The sequence below is a fragment of the Vanessa cardui genome, chromosome 22 (assembly GCF_905220365.1).
Source record: "Vanessa cardui chromosome 22, ilVanCard2.1, whole genome shotgun sequence".
Classification (NCBI taxonomy): Eukaryota; Metazoa; Arthropoda; class Insecta; order Lepidoptera; family Nymphalidae; genus Vanessa; species Vanessa cardui.
This window is the reverse complement of record NC_061144.1, coordinates 8570931-8592333: the sequence shown is the minus strand read 5'-3', so window position 1 is coordinate 8592333 and position 21403 is coordinate 8570931. Positions and strand designations below refer to the sequence as shown.

The window sequence follows — 21403 nt, the reverse complement described above, 5'->3', positions numbered from 1 at the left end:
TAATGACCCATTTATAATAACTGGATATTGTTTAAACACGTCTTTGCCACGTGAGATGTTTTTACAGATGATAAATATGTCGGCAAAGGTAGAAAATAATAGATCCAAATAATAATATCACTAACAAAATAACGGTTAATAAAACTATATAGCGACTAGCAGTTGCCTGCAGATTTGCTTGCGTGGGAGTTGAATATATTTTCAGATTAACTTAAAATATTACGTTAATTCAAGATATTGGTATTTATTTCACACCTTGGGATAGAATATCCAGAAAAAATTAACTACATGTCTTATTAATTATTAATCTTTAGATATACCTAACGATTTTTCGCCAACACTTTTGTCCGCAAAATGTGAGAGTTGCTAGGCACCAACAAAAAACAACATCTGTCAAAATATGACATTTGTCATCATAAAGAGTGCTTGATAAATTTAATCATAAACAGGTGAGTTGTTAAGACTAGAAACCGTAGCAAGCAAATAAACAAATTCGCATTTGATTTAGTTAAGATTTTCTTATCATTGGAAATCAGCCAATCTTTAATAGATCGTAAAAGTTAATGAATCTATGTCTATGAAAAAAAAGGTCCTCCAAAGACAATATGCACATTACGAGCGTTTTAATTACATATTACATTCATACAAATACTAAAAAAAAGCGGATTGTAAGCGGACTGTCTCGTCTTTAATCGTGACGTATGGTTACTTTTTTCATTACGCATGTTCCAAAGTAATAAACGCTCAATGAAGCTATTAAACTCCTAGATCATAACTTATTATATTTGTTTTAATCATCTGTTACCTCCTAATTTTTTTTATATATTTTGTCCTGCTTTGGTAAATGTTTTTGTTTTGAATAACTTATGTATAATACGACACAACTTACGTGTAGCATCGGTCAAAACCGGTCACATCCAAGTTAAGTACGCTATCCGAAATCAATATTTATTTCTTATGTGAATATGATCTTTACACAAACGTAATAACTTGTAATATCATGTGACCTAATATATTCGTCAATTTGACACGTCGATTTACATGCACTTGCTTTCTCGGGTTGAACTGACGCGAGAATCTGTAGCGATGAACAGCGTCGAATGGCGCGATAGGGAGCGCTATTTCTATTGGTTGTATAAATCGCCAGTAATCCGTTTAATGAATTATATCTTATGTATATCTAATTCAGGATGCAGTAGAAACATTACTACGTCATGTCATTACTAATTGCCATTCAGCCTTATTGACTTTTTGTCGTTAATAGAACGACGAACCAAAGTTCTAAGAATATTTTTTTTAATTTTCAAAAAAGGAATACTGTACTATTTTTAAACTTAGAACGTTTGACGTGACGGCAGCTCCCGAGCGCGTAACGTCACAACGTTAAAGTTGCCTTTGTGTAGAGCTATTCTCTACAAAGGAACTCGACACTCACCGCAGTACACGAGCGTGAAATGTCAGAATTTGATATGCGACAATGACTTTTATAAATTATATTATTATATAATTGTATCTAAGTTTACTAAACATGATTGTATCGATTTTCGAAATTAATTGGAATCAAATAAACGAACATTTTTTTATTCTTCATTCTAAATGGCCAGTGGTTCTAAATTCAAATTATTTTTAAATTATTTCCTGAGCTTTATGTAGTACACATCACTTGATATGAGGAGAAGAAACAGTTTTACATGCGGGCGTTTAAACTGGCAGCTGTGATCGAACGCCCAAATATAGATACTTAAGACTTGAATTCGAAACTTAAAAGTTTTAGCAATTCTGGGAAATGCAACTCAGCCAATCTGAAGTGGATCGTGAGTGTTTAACTAGAAGTTCTTCTCTATGGTAAGGTTTTATTTTTTTTTATAAAATTTAGTCGAAGGAATTATAACATTATTACCACTACTCTTTCCATAGACATTGGTACCGTCAAAAATTTTTATAATTATAGGTATTGTTTAATTGCGTACTAGCAATTGAATATGTTTATGGCTATTATGCTTGAACAAATAAAATATTAGTATATTAGAATAGGTGGTACAATTCCACAAACCAACATAGAGTCAATGTTTTTGGTTATAGTTTTTGTTATTGTTATTTATATCAATATAATAAAGGTAAAGAGTTTATTATTTTTCCCTTTGGTAGCTCCGATTTTCGGTAAAGGAAAAGGTGCTTTAACGTCACGCTACAACCTACAGGGTCGGAGTAGTAACACTGTTGAAACCTCGTGGAACAGCGAGTGACCTATAAAAATTAGGATCGCGTGTAACAGAAATTCGACTTTTAAACATAATTGTGGCACATGTATTTAATTATAAACACTAAAATATAACAACATTTTAACAAAAACAAAACGACTAAAAAAAGCTTTATTTATTATGTAAACAAATACAATTGTTTCGTCGCTTTTTTTTTTAAATTTCCACTGTTTTTTATAAGTTATCTGTTTTGATCTCAAAGTACAGAATGTTATTAAAAAATAATATTAAACACTGTTTGTAAGCTTATATTTCAGACCGGCTCGCTCTATCTCGTAATAAAGATTATTCTAATCTAGAATTCTTTACATAAAAGGAGCCGCAAGCCGTTACTAGTTTACCAACAAGTTTTCGAGATACGGTCGCGCCGCCCTAACGGTAAAATACAATATCCCTTTTCAAAAGCCGACACTTTTAAACGCCGCCTTATATCTGCAAATATGGATATATTTTTTGCTTGAGACTATCGGTGGGATCAAAGAATCCTATTGTCTAAATTTGACCATTTACTTTGACAATAATAAAATGGAAAATATGGCGTTTATTATTTAAGGATCAAAGATTTAAACCGAGTCGAATATTAGTTTTACCGACAATTAACATAATTACTCGGTTTCGAGAAGTGAAATCATTCTTACAATAAAAAAAAAGGTTTTTAGGCTGTCTATAACGCGCACAGTGCTCGCGTTGGTGTTCGAAAAAAAAACAAATGTCAACTTGACGTTTTCACAATAAATTTTATGTTGTTCTGGTATTATTATGTTTAATTATTATATATGTATGACATAAAAACTCCTATCCCAAAACTTTATGATATTCTTTATTTCTTATACTGCCTTATTCTATTGCAGTCCTAATATCTACTTTAATTTGAATTAAAAACATCTGATAACAAGTTTGCTCACATTTAAAATGTCATTTTATTCGAGGATGTTTAAGAAATATCAAATAATTAACAAAATGTTGATTAATGGAATTGCATTAATATAATTTCAAAGTTATATATATCTCTTAACTCTACTAGTGGTTGGATATCGCAATTTAATCTTCCTCTGGGTGTTGTAGGATATCTTAACTATATGAATGTACTGCGTGAAATGGACTCCTACTCCTCCTATACAAGTGCACAAGATCAAAGACAGGTGCTCTCTATACCTTCCCATTTAAAATCTGGTTTCTCAAAAACTCCCACGAATGATATCTTCAGCGATGCTAATAATATCTCAATGAAGACATAAAATAAGTAGATTTATAATTTAACGTTATTTTTATCGACTATTTAAATGAACTTATATAAAAAAGCAACATAAAAAAGCTTTCTAATTGAGATTTAAGTATGAAATTAAAGTGAAATTCTTGTATTATAAATAATAATATTCAATATCTGCTGTCGTGTCATCGAGAACTAGTATCGTACCTCCTTTTAATTACACACGAACCAGTCTTGACACTTAAGAGAATTTGAAAGTGAAGTATTTTTTTAACGCACGAAACAGAATATGAAACAACGTATTTTATTATTCCTTTTGACGCTTGAAGCTTGTAATTAATTCTGTTTTAAGTAAACTCTATTAAAATAAACATTTTTATCATTAGTTTTCTAATACTTAACGAGATAACGTCGGCTAACTGAGGCTAAAATATAGATTCGAAATAATGTTTAATTCGAAAAATGAGTTCGACAATTCCATAAAATTGTCTAAGAAAGCATGTCTGTTATCTGGGATAGCGATCGGTGAAACGGAACGCGTGACTTTTTTATTAAAACTAACGTATTATTTTAATTTTCTCTGGCTGTACACTGATGTGATTGGTGAATTCTTCTGGTTGATAGAAGGCATCAAATTGGGTAAGAGTCTTGACGAACTGTCAATGATCGCTCCTTGCAGCACGATCTGTTTGCTGGCGACGGCGAAATCGCTCCCTATTCTATTAAACAAAAGCACATTGGACTCAACGATTGATAAGTTGAGGAAGATGCATCCGAATCCAAATAAAACGGCAAGTAAGGACGAGAGGTTTGAAAGAGAAGTGGTGAAGGAATCATTGAAATTTCTCAATTCCGTAATCACGTTTATGTATGTTTGCTGTGCGGTGGTCGTGGTTATATTCTCGACTCTACCGCTTATGATGATGTCATATGATTACTATTACAAAGGGGAGACTGATTTGAAGTTACCGTTCCTAATTAAGTATTTCTTTGACGCCTACGCTAATACGAAAATTTGGGGATTTGTGTATTTCCATCAGGTTTGGTCTAGTGAGTATGATTGTTTTTCACAATGTTGTCTTAAATTTTCGCGATTATTACACAATTAATATAACTAGTTATAAATATACGGCTAGGCAGTCTAGCCGTGACCACGAACGCTGTAAAGTGCTCGAAACGTCGGGATGTCAAAAATAAATAATACACGCGATTCAAATCCGTTATAACTGGTTTTATTTAAATGATTGATTTTTTGTTTAGATGATTGTTTTTATTTTATTTATTTAATTTCCAACATCCACGGGCTGACAATTACCCTTGCCTTTTTTAGCAAAAATCTGCTCACAACATAAACTTCGCATTGCACAATACAATTAAAATAAATATATTACGTACATGTTCATATATGTACACTAAAATGGTAAATTATTTTCAGCTACCAATGTTTGCATGAACATATTCGCGGCGGATACATTTTTCTACGCATTCTGTACATACATACGGATGCATTTCCGTATTCTTGGGTATCATTTCGAAAACGTCGTTTGCGCTTCACGAGATCAGACGAGGCAGAGAATGCGCAAGTGCATACGGAGACATCAGGAATTAATTGAGTTTGTTGTTTATTATATAAGCTTTAGAAGGTTTCCTATTTATACGTACTGGCTTCGTAGGAGAAGCTGATTTATAAGGTTCAAATTCAGGATCTGGTCAAAAATTTGTAATTAAATCTTACAATAACTTCTCAGCAGTAATCGGTTGAGAAGTTTGCAGTGTAACTCTTTCATGGCTCAAAGAAGTGCTTTAAGCCATAGACACTATAGGACATCAGACTTATATCATATATGATTGTCTATCTATGAGAAAATGTTAAGAAACAGTCTGGAAATATCACACTTAGCTAACCTGGGCTTCATATTTGGTAGAACTTTTGGACCTTATATCTCCAAATACTTCAATGCTTTCTCATATAGTATGTGGCACATTTTCTCCAGATGTCGCCGAAAGATTGATAAGTGACTGACATGGCGCAATCACTTTTAACTTCTCTAGTTATACTGGTTACTTTATACTAGCTTCCTTGCCATTAAATCAGGAAGACTTGCTTCGTCTACAGAACTATTCTATTTCGTACTAGCTTTCCTGCCATTCCATGCAAATCAAGAAGACTTGATTCGTGTAAAAGAATGCCAAGAATCAAACTCCAATTTCGACTAAAATTAACTTATAATTAGCCGTAAATATTTAATCGGTAACTAAAAACATCTTTATGTTGCAGATTGGTAAATCAGCTCGAGACATTGTATTCGAAATCGACTCTATTCAATATACTAAGTAGTTCGCTTTTAATATGCTTAAGTGGATTCAATATAACGGTAAATAATTTGTGCCAAGTAGAGTAAGTTATTTTATGTGATATATCTAGTGACTAGTGAGTAATGAGTCGTCCCGACTTCACACGCAAGAAATATTTGTTTTTCTTAATATTGTGTATTTTGAAGACAAAAAAAATCTTGAAAACTGGTCGCTAAATCCGTCAATCTGAATCAGTCCCAATCTAATCAACAACAACAACAACAGCCTGCAAATTCCCACTGCTGGGCTAAAGTCCTCTCCCTTTGAGGAGAAGGTTTGGAACATATTCCACCACGCTGTTCCAATGCGGGTTGGTGGAATACACATGTGGCAGAACTTCTATGAAAATGTTCACATGATTTCCTCACGATGTTTTCCTTCACCGCCGAGCACAGGATGAATTATGAAGACAAATTAAGCACATGAATCAGCGGTGCTTGCCTGGGTTTGAACCCGCAATCATCGGTTAAGATGCACGCGTTCTAACCACTGGGCCATCTCGACTCTCTCCCAATCTAATCGGAGACCTATTATAATACACACAAAAAGAAAACATCAAAATACACTTATAGAAGATTAATATATAGAGATTGTAATACATAGATAACAATCATAGTAAATGAAAATTTTGACACTTATTTTTCGTGTGATATAAAATATAATCGTTTTTATGTAAAACCTCTTTACGTCAATTTTATTTTTTTAATTTAGATCGTAGCTGAGACGAGCGCTATACTGGCGTTCATACCGTTTCTCGTAGTCAGCCTCACGCAGATTTCTCTCACATGCTTCTACGGAGATATGCTGATGGCTTCGGTGAGAATTATTATTATTATTCACATTAATTTGAAGATTGTAATCTTCACATTTAAGGTCGATTTACCAAATAGATATTATATCTAAATATCAGCTTGCCATGCACACACACCGTCTTCACCGCGCGCCGATTCTTTTTTATATTCTCTTTTCCCGCGCTTTTGCGATGTGTGTCACTTGACATGACAGATGCATAATTACACAGATAATATATATATATATTTATACAGAATATAAATCGTATATTCATAAATATGTGAGTATAGATCTATGTAAACTACAAAGGTGACACGGAATTTGTCTGGTAATAGTTTACTACCAAGGTCATATTGATCATCTTATGTTCCATGGCAAGGATTTGGCAGAATCTCAATGTAGGCCAGACGCCTTGAGAATGCCTTTGATGGTAAGTTGGTTCCGCTCCTTTGGCGGATGATTGAAAACAACTATTAAAACTTCCGTTAGTCTTTACAATAACCATTAACAAGGACTTTGGAAGAAAATATATTTTACTGAATAATAAAAAAAGTAATCATATAATAATAATTAAAAAAATCTTTCCTGTGCTATTAACGCGGTACATTTAAAAAAAAATTACTAGTGTTTTATTTTATTGTTATGGGTTTTGAGTAACGATCTTAAAAATATTTATTTTATTGGATATCTATAATATTTAACATATCCCTCTGTATTTGTTTCCCATATCATATATTTTTTAATTGCTTTTTTTTTTAAACTATCAAAGGCCTTTTTTTAAATAAAGAATTTTTGACATAATTTGATGACGAACAAAAATATCGTTATCTGAACTATACTTTTTTTTATTCTATATTTGAATGAAAGCAAATCCATTATGCCATTGCAGTACCAGTTGTGTCAAACACAGGTCTACGTGAGTATCAATTAATAAATCTGTATATTGTTATAGAGTACTAAGATGTGTGATGCGGTGTACAACTGTCGATGGTATGACGCCTCTCCAGACATCAAGAAAAGTGTATTCCTCGTTCTATTTAGGTATTTTATTAAACTTCTTAAGATACGAATTATTTTATTAATAATTAAAAATTTATTAGGCTGAATGGCATGGAGCCTGTGTCTCGTTTTCGAAGTTTTTTTTTTATAGTTTAGTAGATTTATGTTTATAAAGAAACTTCATCCACACATATTCAAGAAGGTTTTAATAATATATTTTGATCGCAATTTTCTAGAATGCATATTTTTTTTTAATCAAAAATCTTATTTCTTTATATAGGTGTAATTGATACACTTTATAATTGACTGACAAAAATTTACCACGGTAACTGCCCCCTAAGTTATAAACGGTTCGGGCCTGAGAAAAATCGGTGAAGGAAACGCAGCGGGTTCTTTATGTCATATTTTACTATTCAATATTGCAGAAATTTAATGTTAAGTTAATATTATATTATAACAGCTTTTTTTACGCTTTTACGTCATATCTACTTAATAAATTAAACTAGAGGTTGCAAAAAAAAACACAAACGTCAAAGTACAAAAATGTATACACACATATCATTTTAATGATCTTCAATTTTTCTATATGACTTACATCAAATTTAAATGTAGTATTTATGTGATCTTGTACACATAAAACAAAAAGGGCGTCCGTTCTTAATAGGCTGTTGGCACAGATCCGCTTCCACGGTCGTCTCGCGATATGACGTCACTATAAATCTAATATGGCGGACAAGGATCGCCACATTGAAACGTACATAAATGTAAATAATTTAACAATTAATAAAGCAATTTCTAAATGTTTAAATGTTAATATGGTACTTAGGAATGAACTTCAAATGTTTCTTTAGAACAGGATGTGATATGAAAAGACAACTATGCAAATAGTGTTGATAATAAATCAGCTGTTAAATGCTAGTATTCGAATTTTAAATTATTCTTTTATTTAAAAAACTATTCGAAATTTTGTATTTCGAATCTTTTTCCGTGTTCGCTTAATAGGCAATGATGTGACTTAATACGTTTTAAGAGTTTATTTCACTCGGTTTAAATTAAATTACAAAAAATATTTTTTCTTAATAACTGTCTTATTTCCGTGGTCGACTAATAGTCAATGGTGTGACTTAATACGTTTTAAAAATGGTTCTTTTGTATTTCACTACACCGGCAATCGGCTTGAGTAGATACTCAATTTTAAAAGAGCTCCTACATAGATATAATTTGTGGTATAATTAATTGTAAGCTGTTTTAATAGACAATATATTTGATATTCCCAGAGCAAGCAAACCATGCAAGGTGACTGCAGCTAAATTCGCAGTGCTCAACCTAAGCGCCTTTACGACGGTAAGTGGAGTCCAAACTTGCGAACAGTTCAGAACTGTCCAGGATGTATAATGTAAATGTTTTGTACTGTAAAAAAAAAAAAAATTTAAGTACAAAATATCGATTCAATAATTTCAATTGTATTTTTATTAATATTTTTATCAATTGCATATATAACGAATTTTCCCCTGGATAGTGAAGGTAGATTGTCAAGGTATTTATAGTAGTGTGCAAATACACAATATCTATTCCCTGTATGTAATAGAATTGCATTTTAACACAATATGACATGTCAGGCGCTTTGTTATTGATCCAACGTAGATTTTAACAGACCTCGATCTCAACCAATAAGGTAACTAAGGTAAGGTAAGGTATACAAAACTTTCATTTATTAAATATTTTGTAATTCGACAATTATATAGTACATATATATATGATACGATTTAATGGAATTAATTGAACTTATTGTACCGTTAAATTAGATAAGCGACGACTTAAATTACAACTAACACTATCACTAATATAATTTAATTTATACACTTTTAGATGATTACTTTTTGCTTAAAGTATTTCGTATAAAATTATACTAAATTATTTTTTATTGAATGTATAATAAAGTGCACTAAAATCGAGATAGAAATTGTATAACTATGCGATTAGCATAACTATGTTCACGTACGTTTAAAATGAGGTAGGATTTGTTTGTTCGTTATTCAGCCAATTATAAATTCGATTAAAATCAAAATATACTTTATTTGCACAAACACAGACACAAACATACACACACACACACACACACACACACACACATACACACTTCTTGTGCAACGTTGAATTTAAGCGTCCACGCATACCGGTCTATCATACCTCTTCGAAAGCAAAAAAATCCTTACCCCTGCTGTTTGTTTAAAGGATATTACTTTATTAAGTTTTGGGTGCATTTACTAGCCAACATCTTACCTAAATACACAAATCCCCCCCCCCATTTTACCCCTTCAAGGGGTGAATTTAAAGGAAGTAGACTGAGTCTTGTTCCAGGACTCAAAGTATCTCCGCAAATTTCAGAATTAACAAACAAACTTTCCCATTTATTTATTATAGTTACATTACTCTGATCCCAATATACGTAGCTAAAGCACTTGTGTTATGGAAAATCAGAAGTAACGACAGTACTACAAACATCCAACCCCAAAACATAGAAAACGAATGAACATTTCTACATCGACTTGTCCGGGAATCGATCCCGGGACCTTGGAGTTACGTACCCATGAAACCGGTGTAGACACTACTTGACCACGGAGGTCGTAATTTATAATATTAGTATAGATATACCCGTGTAAAGTCGGCTGTGTTAGTCGTATAGCGACTTGGTCTGTGTTTCGTCTGTGGCATATCCTTATTAAAACAATTCTAAATAACAGACTAGCAGCGCTGCTCTATTTTTAGACGTGATTCAGATATTTAGTCTCAATTGAGTGGTCAGACTCATTTCATAGCTTAACAGTGTTTTAGAAAAAGTTAAATAATACTTGGGTGATCTATTTCGTCGAAATAAGGTCTTTTTTTATTGTTTTAATAACAGTAAAGTTTTACTTGGTGGTAGGGCTTTGTGCAAACCCGTCTGGTTAGGTACCACCCTCTCATCAGTTATTCTACCGTCAAAAAACAGTACACAGTATTGTTGTGTTCCGGTTTGAAGGGCGAGTGAGTCAGCGTAACTAAAGGCACAAGGGACATAACATCTTAGTTCCCAAGGTTAGTGGCACATTGACGATGTAAGGAATAGTTAATATTGCTTACAACGTCATTGCCTATAGGTGGTGGTGACCACTTACCATCAGGTGGACCATATGCTCGTCCGCCATTATTTTAGATCCGTATAGGTTGTTGATTTAATATTTTCATTTTGTCGATTTACGATTCCTCATAATTATGAAATGTGAAATATTTAATTAAAATCAAAATCAAAGTATACTATATTCAAGTAGGCTTTTACAATTATATTAATTGAAGCTACCACCGATTCGATGTATAGTCTCCGAGAAAACCCGCAAGAAACTCAGAAGTTAGTCTTTTTAACATCTAACAATGTTATCTTAGTTAAACACAATTATATATGTAAATAATATATCCTGCTTGGAAAGTTGATTTCCATATTCAATAAGTTAAGTTCTTCACCAAGTCCAAAGACCATAAAATCTAAATACATGTATAGATTTTTTTATTTTTCATTTCAGATACTTAGCCGATCGTGGTCATACTTCGCTCTGCTCAAAACTATGTATGATTGAACACTTTATAACTTTATTATGTCTATTTTGTTAATCTCTGCACACAATTACATGTGTACGCACATTTATGAATAATCGTACGATGCGTTCATTTTAATCAAAATATTGCACTTATATAAAACCTTAATTGAAATATTGTTTCTAAATTAAATACTAAGTATTGAGTTTTGATGTTTTATTTCTAATATAATCAATGGGTAAATTAAACATTAAACATTATTAATCAAACCATAATTACTCTGATCTATCAGCTAAAGCACTTGTGTTATGGAAAATCAGAAGTAACGACGGTACGACAAACACCCAGACTCATGACAACAGAAAAATAATGATAATCTACATTGACTCGGCCGGGAATCGAACCTGGACCTCCGAGGAGCGTACCCATGAAAACCGACGTACACACCACTCGACCACGGAGATCGTCAAATTCACTACGAGACGGTCGATTGTCTAAACTGGTTTGTAATTTTCTTTATCATCGTTATATTTTTCATGCACTCAATGATAAAAAACAATATATTTGTTATTTATTTACGTACAGTACGACACAACTTAGATGTAGCATCGGCAAATTCAATAAAACCGATTACTGCCGATTCACTCAACCAATAGAAATAGCTCCCTATCGCGCTATTCGATGCTATTCGTCGCTATATTCGCGTCAGTTCAACCATGTCGACGTGTCAAATTGACGAATATGTTAGGTCATATAATATAACATGTTATTACGTTTGTGTAATGATCATATTCACATAAGAAAATAATTTTGATAATTTGATAGCGTACTCAATTCGGATGTGATCGGTTTTACGACTTTTGCCGATGCTACATCTAACTTGTGTCGTACTATAAATTCTTACAAGTACTTTTTAATGTTATAATGATTAATTAATGTTCGCAATCAAAGATTCGCAATGTAGACTCTCAAAGAAGAATCGGCGAGTAATTCGTTGTTTTAATAAATAACAATTAAAGCTTTGATGAATATGAAGTGTTGAGATAAAAATCCACAGTCGTCATTAATATTTAACATCGCTGGTGACAGGAGGGCTGGCTAGTTTTTTGCCCAGAGGATCGGAATTGCGATTCAACGGGGAAATGCTGCTAGCATTCTTGCCGCCATTGCATGCGGTCAAGATTTGTTACTATCAGTAACTATTCTTATTTTTTAATTGATAATGATTGAAATAATAAGCTTGTGAATTTGATTTTTTATAATATAATATTACACCCATATTCATTGAAAATTAATAATTTGCACTTTAATAATATTCTTATATTGTTTTAAATTTTCTTTTCTAATATCAAACTTCAAATTTGCTAATATTGAGATGTCATTTGCAACAACATTTGCTGTATAATCTATAATTTAAAATAATAAGGTTTTACTTGAAAAAAATACAATTTAAAAATCTTCGATGTAAATCGTGATGAATCTAATGTATCATATTCGCTCGTAAGTTTTATCAGACGTTACATTTTCGTTGTCTCCCATTCCGCTTATCAGTAAAAATAAGGAAGTACTTTACCCCCCACAACGGGAACGCTTACGTAACATTTGAACGACCCCATACTCACACAAACATATTATGTGCATTACGACTTTACACACATACATTCAAAACCTTGTATCAGACATATTTATTTATTTTATGTAATAGGTTAGCGGACGAGCACATGGGCCACCTGATGGTAAGTGGTCACCATCACCCATAGACAATGACGCTGTAAGAAATATTAACTATTCCTTACATCGTCAATGCGGCACCAACCTTGGGAACTAAGATGCTATGTCCCTTGTGCCTGTAGTTACACTGGCTCACTCACCCTTCAAACCGGAACACAACAATACTGCGTACTGTTGTTTGACGGTAGAATATCTGATGAGTGGGTGATACCTACCCAGGCGGGCTTGCACAAAGTCCTACCACCAAGTAAAATTTGTTTATTTTGTTTTAGTTGAAATTTACAATATTCTAAAACAACATTTTAATATAAAGCGTGGTATATTATATACATCATACAACCCATTTACTTCGTAGGTATTTCCGTGGATTTTGTATAAAATGTATTTATATAGGCGAAAAGGACGTAAGAACCAGACCTCAAAATCAGCAAGAGACTCGCTTTTCCGATAAACCATGAGGTTTTAGTTGGTCTAGCACCAACATTCGGTGCTTTAATTTATGATTTTGTTGAAGTTTAGTTTAAAGAGTCGAGATGGCCCAGTGGTTCGAACGCGTGCATCTTAACCGATGATAGCGGGTTCAAGCCCAGGTGAGCACTTTTAATTTGTCTTTATAATTCATCTCGTGCTCAGCGGTGTAGGAAAACATCGTGAGGAAACCTGCATGTGACAAATTTCATAGAAATTCTGCCACATGTGTATTCCACCAACCCGTATTGGAACAGCGTGGTGGAATATGTTCCAAACCTTCTCCTCAAAGGGAGAGGAGGCCTTTAGCCTAGCTGTGGGAATTTACAGGCTGTTGTTGTTGTTGTTGTTGTTAGTTTAAAAGGTAAGCCAGTTTACCAGGAGACAAGTAAAGTATTAATGGTTAAGCACCATGGCAGCATTTAGAGTGCTCGGAATGAAACCTCAGTCCTGAGACCCGATGCAAACTCAGAGAGTTTATTATTTTTATCAAAAGTTGCTCTTACAATGACATTTTTTTTGGTATTTTTATAATGGCAATCTTTTAATTTCCAAAAGTATATTTTAATGTCTGAAGGTAGAGGTGACCGTGTGTCCATTTTTATAATGCTATTAATAAATAAATATTTGTTTCATATAAAACGATAATAAACTACAAAGATTTAATTGTCTGTGGATATGTTTTGAAAAGTCATTTCGCATGTTGCGATCTAGTTTTTAGTAGGTATCATTTAAATACTACATAAATTGACCGTCTGTTCATTTGTGATTCAGATACTATTTTATTCATTCTGTATGAATTAAGCTCAAGTCATTTTAAGTCATCATTTTCTTTTTAACGTCCGATTTAGACATTTTTAGTGGTCCGATTATTTAAGGATTCTTATTGGTCCGATGTTTTTGAAATCCGAATTTCGACAAAACGATTTCAGGTTGGCTATACTTCGATTACGTATATGTCTTCCTATTTTTGAAAATTATTTGTATTAGTATTAGCAAGAATATGTTTTTTTAGAAAATTACTAGAGATTAAAAAATAACTCCTTTAAATCTAGACAATGAAATATTCTATTTTGTCGTAATCGTCGAATTAAAAAAAAATAATGTTCCATCAATATAATACATACACACATTATTATATACAAAAAGTAATATTAGGTTAAGAAATACATTTTAAATAATGCAAGTGAATTATCGAGAGTGTATAGCAGGTATTGTGATCTGTCATAATAACCAACGATATGATTGTCAGCGTCATGATGCCTTAAAAATATATCTTTCTTATTAATATATATATATTTTTATTTAAAATCCTATATTGCACAACACATTACACGACAGTTATTGGTTACTAGCTGTGCCCGCGACTTTCCTTGTACACGTTTGAATTTAACAAAAAAATAATTATTATTGTAGCCTAAGTTACTCCCTATTATATCAGTTATCAGCCAGTGAAAGTCTCGTCAAAATCGGTCCAGCCATTGCAGAGATTAGCTGGAACAAACAAACAGATAGACAGACCGACAATTGTAAAAAATGTTATTTTGGTATATGAACCGTGTATAAATACAAATGCTTTGAGTAAAAAAGTGCTAAGTATTTTAATATTACAAACAGATACTCCAATTTAATTATATGTATAGATTTAAAAAAAAAAACAAAAAATGGGGTGCAAATGCGGTCTTATCGCTTGTAGCGATCTCTCACAGACAACCTTTGGTGATAGAAGCTTAAGACGAACAGGTAAGTGCAGATAGAAAGAGGAGATAATAACTATAATTACACTAATATAACAGTATTATAATAAACTACACATAACTATAGTACGACACAACTTAGATGTAGCATCGGCAAAATTCGTAAAACGGATTACTGCCTTATTATACAACCAATAGAAATAGCTCACTATCGCGCCATTCGATGCTATTCGTCGGTATAGATTCTCGCGTCAGTTCAACCCGAGAAAGCAAATGCATGTAAACCGAAGTGTCAAATTGACGAATATGTTAGGTCATATGATATTATAAGTTGTTACGTTTGGGTAAAAATTATATTCACATAAGAAATAAATATTGGTAATTTGGGATAGTTTACTTAATTCGGATGTGATCGATTTTAAGAATTTTGCCGATGCTACATCTAAGTTGTGTCCTTCCAATAATTTGGAAGGACACATATAATAATATAATATATCAAAATAATAAAAATACATAATTATTAATGTAAATTAATTTATCTATCTATGTATTTAAAAATATACCACAAGAATTAGCTATAGATGTGAATTTCAGGGTGATGCAGGGTTGGAATAAGAGGGCAAAACAATTTATTCTGTAATAATCGTTGCAGGCAGGAATATATGTACTCTCCTAAGGGCATCGAGGGTAGCCTGGAGCGGTACGGATACTTTTATTTGTCACATTTTAGGGCGGTCTATAATTTTCGCCCGAAGCGTTAAAATACGTATGCTTATCTTTTAAGTATTGCAGATGCGATATTATTATTGATGGTGTTATTTTTGTAGAGTATTAGATGCTCCTTATTTAATTTAAGGTACTTTTATGGTCTGGTAAAACTCGATTTTTTTACTGTTAAATAATGAGGAGGGCCAAATATATTCAGTCAGAATTAAAAGCTTAGGAATACATCGCGTTTTGCCAGAGTTCGCGAAAGTAGTGAAATAAACGTCTACTGAAGATTGGATGTAAGGTGCTCGGCGTTTCACTTGAAAAGATATGGATTATTCTTCCATTGAGATTGCTCTACAAGCAAGGGAACTGGGAAGGCTGATTTTTGGATATGTAGGACTTAGAAAAGCTTAAGCAGAAATTCTCGACCTCGATTTCCTATATGCGTTCGACGCCATCTTGAAAATCCGTATATCTACATTACTTATACAATATGTTCAAAAATTAGCCTCCTCATTTCATTTGAATTTTCTGCCTGTTTTTGTATATAATTACTCTATTATAAGTAATGAACTTTGTTTAAGGTTGAACTATTCTGGATTCGGTTTTGACTCTCTTATACAAAAAAAGTAAAATTATTAATGATTCATCTTCGCATACCAAAGCATTAGTTTAATATATATCCAATAAGTTTTAACAGATATCTATGTGTAGCATAATAATCCATAAAGAAAACTTTGTATTAAATAATTAATATACAACCTTTTTAATAGAAGGCTATATCCATCTACTAGGTAGACGACGACCAAGGAAACGATGGATGTATTGTGTGAAAGACGATATGGTTAGAAATAATGTTACTTGTGAGATGACGTCTGACAGAGAAGTATGGAAGGAGAAGACATGCTGTATCCCAAATAAAATTGGGATAATGGCAGGAGGGAGGATGATACAACCTTTTTAAGTAACAATTTTTGTTCGAAGTCGTACAGCGATTTGAGCGTTATCAATAAAAGATTCATTTGAAGCTCGAATTCGAAGTTTGTATGTTCGAAATTCGAACTAATATAATATAATAATATAACTATGACAGTCTCAATATTATAACAGTCGTTAAACGGAGACAGAAAATTTAAATTTATTAAATAAAATACAAATTAATAGTGATAGTTTTATTTGCGTTTAATCCACACGGTATTACTTTCAATATTTATTTAAACCAATAACTACATTATAGTTTATACTGTAAGAACTATTTTCACGTGAACCGATATGGCCGTTTGTAGTCGACTTACGCTGGTACGCTTTTTTGATGCGTGTACCTTTCGTTATAATTGTACATTTATCAATGTGATATTACTTGTTCGTTTTCTGAAGCGGAAATAAAGATTTTGTCTAAGTTACGTTTAAGTAGTAGAATTATAAGATTGAATACTTTTAAATAAAATAAGGAGAGTTGGTCTATAATTATTTTTTAACGTAAATTAAAAATGTAATACTTTTTAATTGTTTGTCAATGTTAAATGACGTTCTGGTAATAATCTGTGGCTTTTTTAGCAATGGCAACTTAAACGCTATTTAAAAGAGTATAATCTGCATTTTGATAGAACGTACATAGCTAACATGAATAGTTTTTTATTAATTTTTATATATTAATTAAATGTAACTTATAACTAATAAAAGTACAAAAAAGTCTCTTGAGTCTTTCGAGCGATAGTTTGTTCTTTAGAATTTATACCTATTTTGTAAGTTATTTCGAAGCTTTAAGATATTAGAAAATTTAATTAAATATACCGTAGTAGGTTACAATATTAACGACGCTACAAAGCTTATCCAATTTTCTCAGTAATATTATGAAGAAAGTGTTTAACATAATATTAATCTGTGGTCACTACAAAATGGCTGTCATATTTAGGCGCCATTTTAAAGAAAAACAATTACTAAATAGTTTTACAATGTAAATTTGAATTTCGAAATGTCAATTAATTTTTTTAATGAATTTACTGATTCTTAATTCAATTTTTATAACAGGCTAATAAATGTTTCTGATGCTAGAATCTCGTTATGTGTATTTAGGTCACTATCTTCAACGAATACTAGACGTGAGACTATTCTAACCAACGTTGTCGATAAAGAAAACGGCCGGCTCGATGCGATTTCAAGGGTTCATTTACAAACTTAAAAATAAAGATATATCGACCTTAATACTTAGGGAATAGAGTTCAAATTTAACGTAAACAAATGCAGAATGCATTTGTAAAGTGAACCTCAATGATAATACATTCAAAATTTAACTTTAAGTGATATATTTATAAAGTTCATTTTTGAAAATCATGATTATTTGTACTGTTATTCGCCTCAGACCCATTGTTATAAGGGCTACTTTCGAATAACCGAACATCGTTCTATTGGTGTGTATAGCAAAAATACAAAATTATAATTATACGTGTATGTATCAGTGTGCCTTCTGTGATGGAAATAAGGTTCATTTTAGATTGAACAAGTGTAAAATGTTTTCTGCACGCAACGTGACAGCGGGTATTCGTGTGCGACGGAATGCAACGAATCATTGCTACACACGAGATAAATAATAATAATAAAAAAATAAATCAAATTTAGAATTGTTTTTTATTAAGAGAGAACAATCTGAAGTCTTAATTTATTTTCGAAATAGATTATAGTGAATTATTTATCTGTATTAATTTAAATTTTTGTTTAATATAAGTATTATTATTTCATAATTTTTAAATTATTACGACTGTTATTGTGTGGTTATTTTTATATTTAAATAGTTATTGGCCGAGGCTTAGGGTTTGGTTTTGTGTTAGGCAAAAAAATAGCCTATGATTTCAATCCTTGGATTTCAAGTTTGATACATAACAAATTTGACCAAATTCGGTTCAATGGTTTGGTCGTGAAAGAGCGACGGACATTAATAAATAATAATAATAAATATTGGACAACATCACATACATGACTCTGATCCCAATGTAAATAGCTAAAGCACTTGTGTTATGGAAAATCTGAAATAACGAAGGTATCTCAAACACTCAGACCCAAGACAACATAGAAAACTAATGAACTTTCCACTTCGCATTTATAAAATTAGTATAGATTGAAATAAATCTCCCGATAAATGCCTTTTAATTAATCTCATATAGTCTGTGGTTCTTTGACACGGGACGGGCGGTAGGTGTACGATCTTCGTTTTTTCTTAAGAAACTACCGAGCAGTGTGTAAGGTTTTTTTCACGGTTTTCAAGCCGTGAATCGGAATGATAAAATAGCGAAAGTAAATCGTTCGATGTTTAAATTACCAATTTTTTTTTCTTGCCGTCTCGCAAAATACGATATACAAACTTCTTCGTCTTTTTTATTAACTTATGCTATGTTATGAATTCAAGTTGGTCCTCTGTGCAAGCCCGTCTGGGTAGGTATCAGATATTCTACCGCCAACAACAGTCCTCAGTATTGTTGTGTTCCGGTTCGAAGGGTGAGTGAGCCAGTGTAACTACAGGCACAAGGGACATAAAAATTTAGTTCCCAATGTGCCCGATGTAAGGGATGGGTAATACTTCCAACAACGCCAATGTCTATTGGCCATGGTGACATTCAGGAATCTGAATCTATAGTATCAAATGTTGTAAAATCCACGCTTGTTCACGTTCAAAGTAAAAACTAAACAATTATTACAATTAATTTTCTAAAATCTGACGTCTACGTCAGAAATAGGCTTATGATTAGATTTCTCGTGTAGCTGCAATAAATGTAAGTAATATTAGTTATTAATGTGTCGTCCTGACATTGTCCTCAGCTACGGTTGAACTCAAGAATCAAATCAACTGCGCAAGTTACTGTGCACAAATGTATTCACATGCACAAGTTAGGTCTGTATTAACTCATTTTCATATTGAGATTGGACGGCAAACCAACAAGATCTATCATGCGTAATTTATTTTTATAAATAACTCTTTAATTACAATTTATTTATTATTACTTCTCAATACGTATATAGTTAAATTGGAGTGTCTGTTTGTAATATTAAAATAGCCCTTTTTTACTCAATGCATATGTGTGTATACACGGTACATATAGCAAAATATTATTTTTTGCAATTTTAGTCTGACTGTCTGTCTGTCAATTTGTTCCGACTAATCTTTGGAACAGCTGGACCGATATTGACCGATAGAACTGGCATATAACCGATATAATAAGGAGTAACTTAGGTTACAATTTTTTTTTGTTAAATTAAAACGCGTACAACGTCGCAGGTAAAGATAGTTAATGTATAAAATACTATCTGCGCCACTACTTCGAAAAGCATATTCGACAGTGATGTGTCATCTGAAGAGACGGAGTTCTCAATGGTTGAGCCCCACTACCCTGAATGAAATTTGAGTTGGGGACCTCCCTGGGTTTACACAGAGTATCTCACTATAGTTTCATCTCAATCAGATGAATAGTATACGTATATATATAGTATTTGTATATTTAATATTTAATTTTATAATTTATTTCTTGCATTCTACTTTAACATAATATATCCAAGGTTAGAAGTGAAGTTAGCAAGAGATGGGATTGTTTACCTTCTTTTTTTTTTCAATTAAATATTAATTTTCCTCTGTAATTTAAGGCCATAATTAACGCAATATTGAAGGCGACAATACTTATTATAAATAATCTCTCTAATGTTACTTTTTTCTTTGAACTTGAAAATAAATATCATATTTCTTTCTTGGAACGTATCTATAAATCGCAAGGAAAAGACATCTCTAACGTCTTTTTCTATATAAAAATGTAACCAAAAACCAAGAAATCTACTTATAATTACACTATTTCATGAGAAATGTCCGGACATTCGACACTTAATATGCACTGCATTTTGTATTTTATGCCCTTAATTATACGGTCCATATCTAAACTTTATTAAGTCTATTTACAAAATTAATAATACGTTTCAAATAAGTCTTATTGTTTGAGCAATAGAGTTCAATTTCAAAATAATGATTAAATCTAAAGTTTGTTTTTAATGGCCCACAAATAAATACGACAGGGCCCTAAAGAACAGGTTCCTTTGAATTTATGGCTTGTCAATTTTTTGTGTGCGTGTCTGATTGTGTGCGTGTGTGCACTTGCCAAACACTGCAGGGGCTTGACGGGTAAGGGGTGTGATGGGAACGTAGGGTTGGCAATGACCTATTTATAAAACAATTTTAAATTTATTTTTATGTTAATAAACAAAAAAAAGAATATTTCAACGTAAATGTGTCAATAATAATAAATATGTACGTACTTAAATTTTACCTTGAAGTTTGCACTTTCATTGAGCTAAAAGATTCATTCCAAAAATAAGTATTACGTACAGAGCTAATTGAGATAATATGAAATCTCTTATATAAATATTAATAATATATTTTTAAGTTTTAATCAGCGAGAATATTCACCATTATTAATAATTCAATATGGCGGCGCATTGACGTAATTGGTGGTCAATATTTGTTTACAGCGCCCATGTGCTAAATGACCATTTTACTGTCATATGGCATATTTGCAAGTCTGCATATTATAAATTAAAACATGGAATCATAAATTTGTGTCATACTAAGG

At 32.1% G+C, this 21403-nt stretch overlaps 1 protein-coding gene across 1 annotated transcript; it reads left to right on the top strand.

The window, feature by feature from the left end:
* The first annotated feature begins 3378 nt into the window (after positions 1 to 3378).
* On the top strand, positions 3379 to 11236 carry LOC124539469 (odorant receptor 67c-like). The gene is made up of 7 exons (XM_047116868.1): positions 3379 to 4521; positions 4907 to 5084; positions 5750 to 5846; positions 6538 to 6642; positions 7571 to 7659; positions 8895 to 8961; positions 11178 to 11236. Exons 1-7 carry the CDS (start codon positions 3918 to 3920, stop codon positions 11229 to 11231), a joined length of 1194 nt encoding a protein of 397 aa, XP_046972824.1. The 5' UTR covers positions 3379 to 3917; the 3' UTR covers positions 11232 to 11236.
* The last annotated feature ends 10167 nt before the right edge of the window (positions 11237 to 21403 follow it).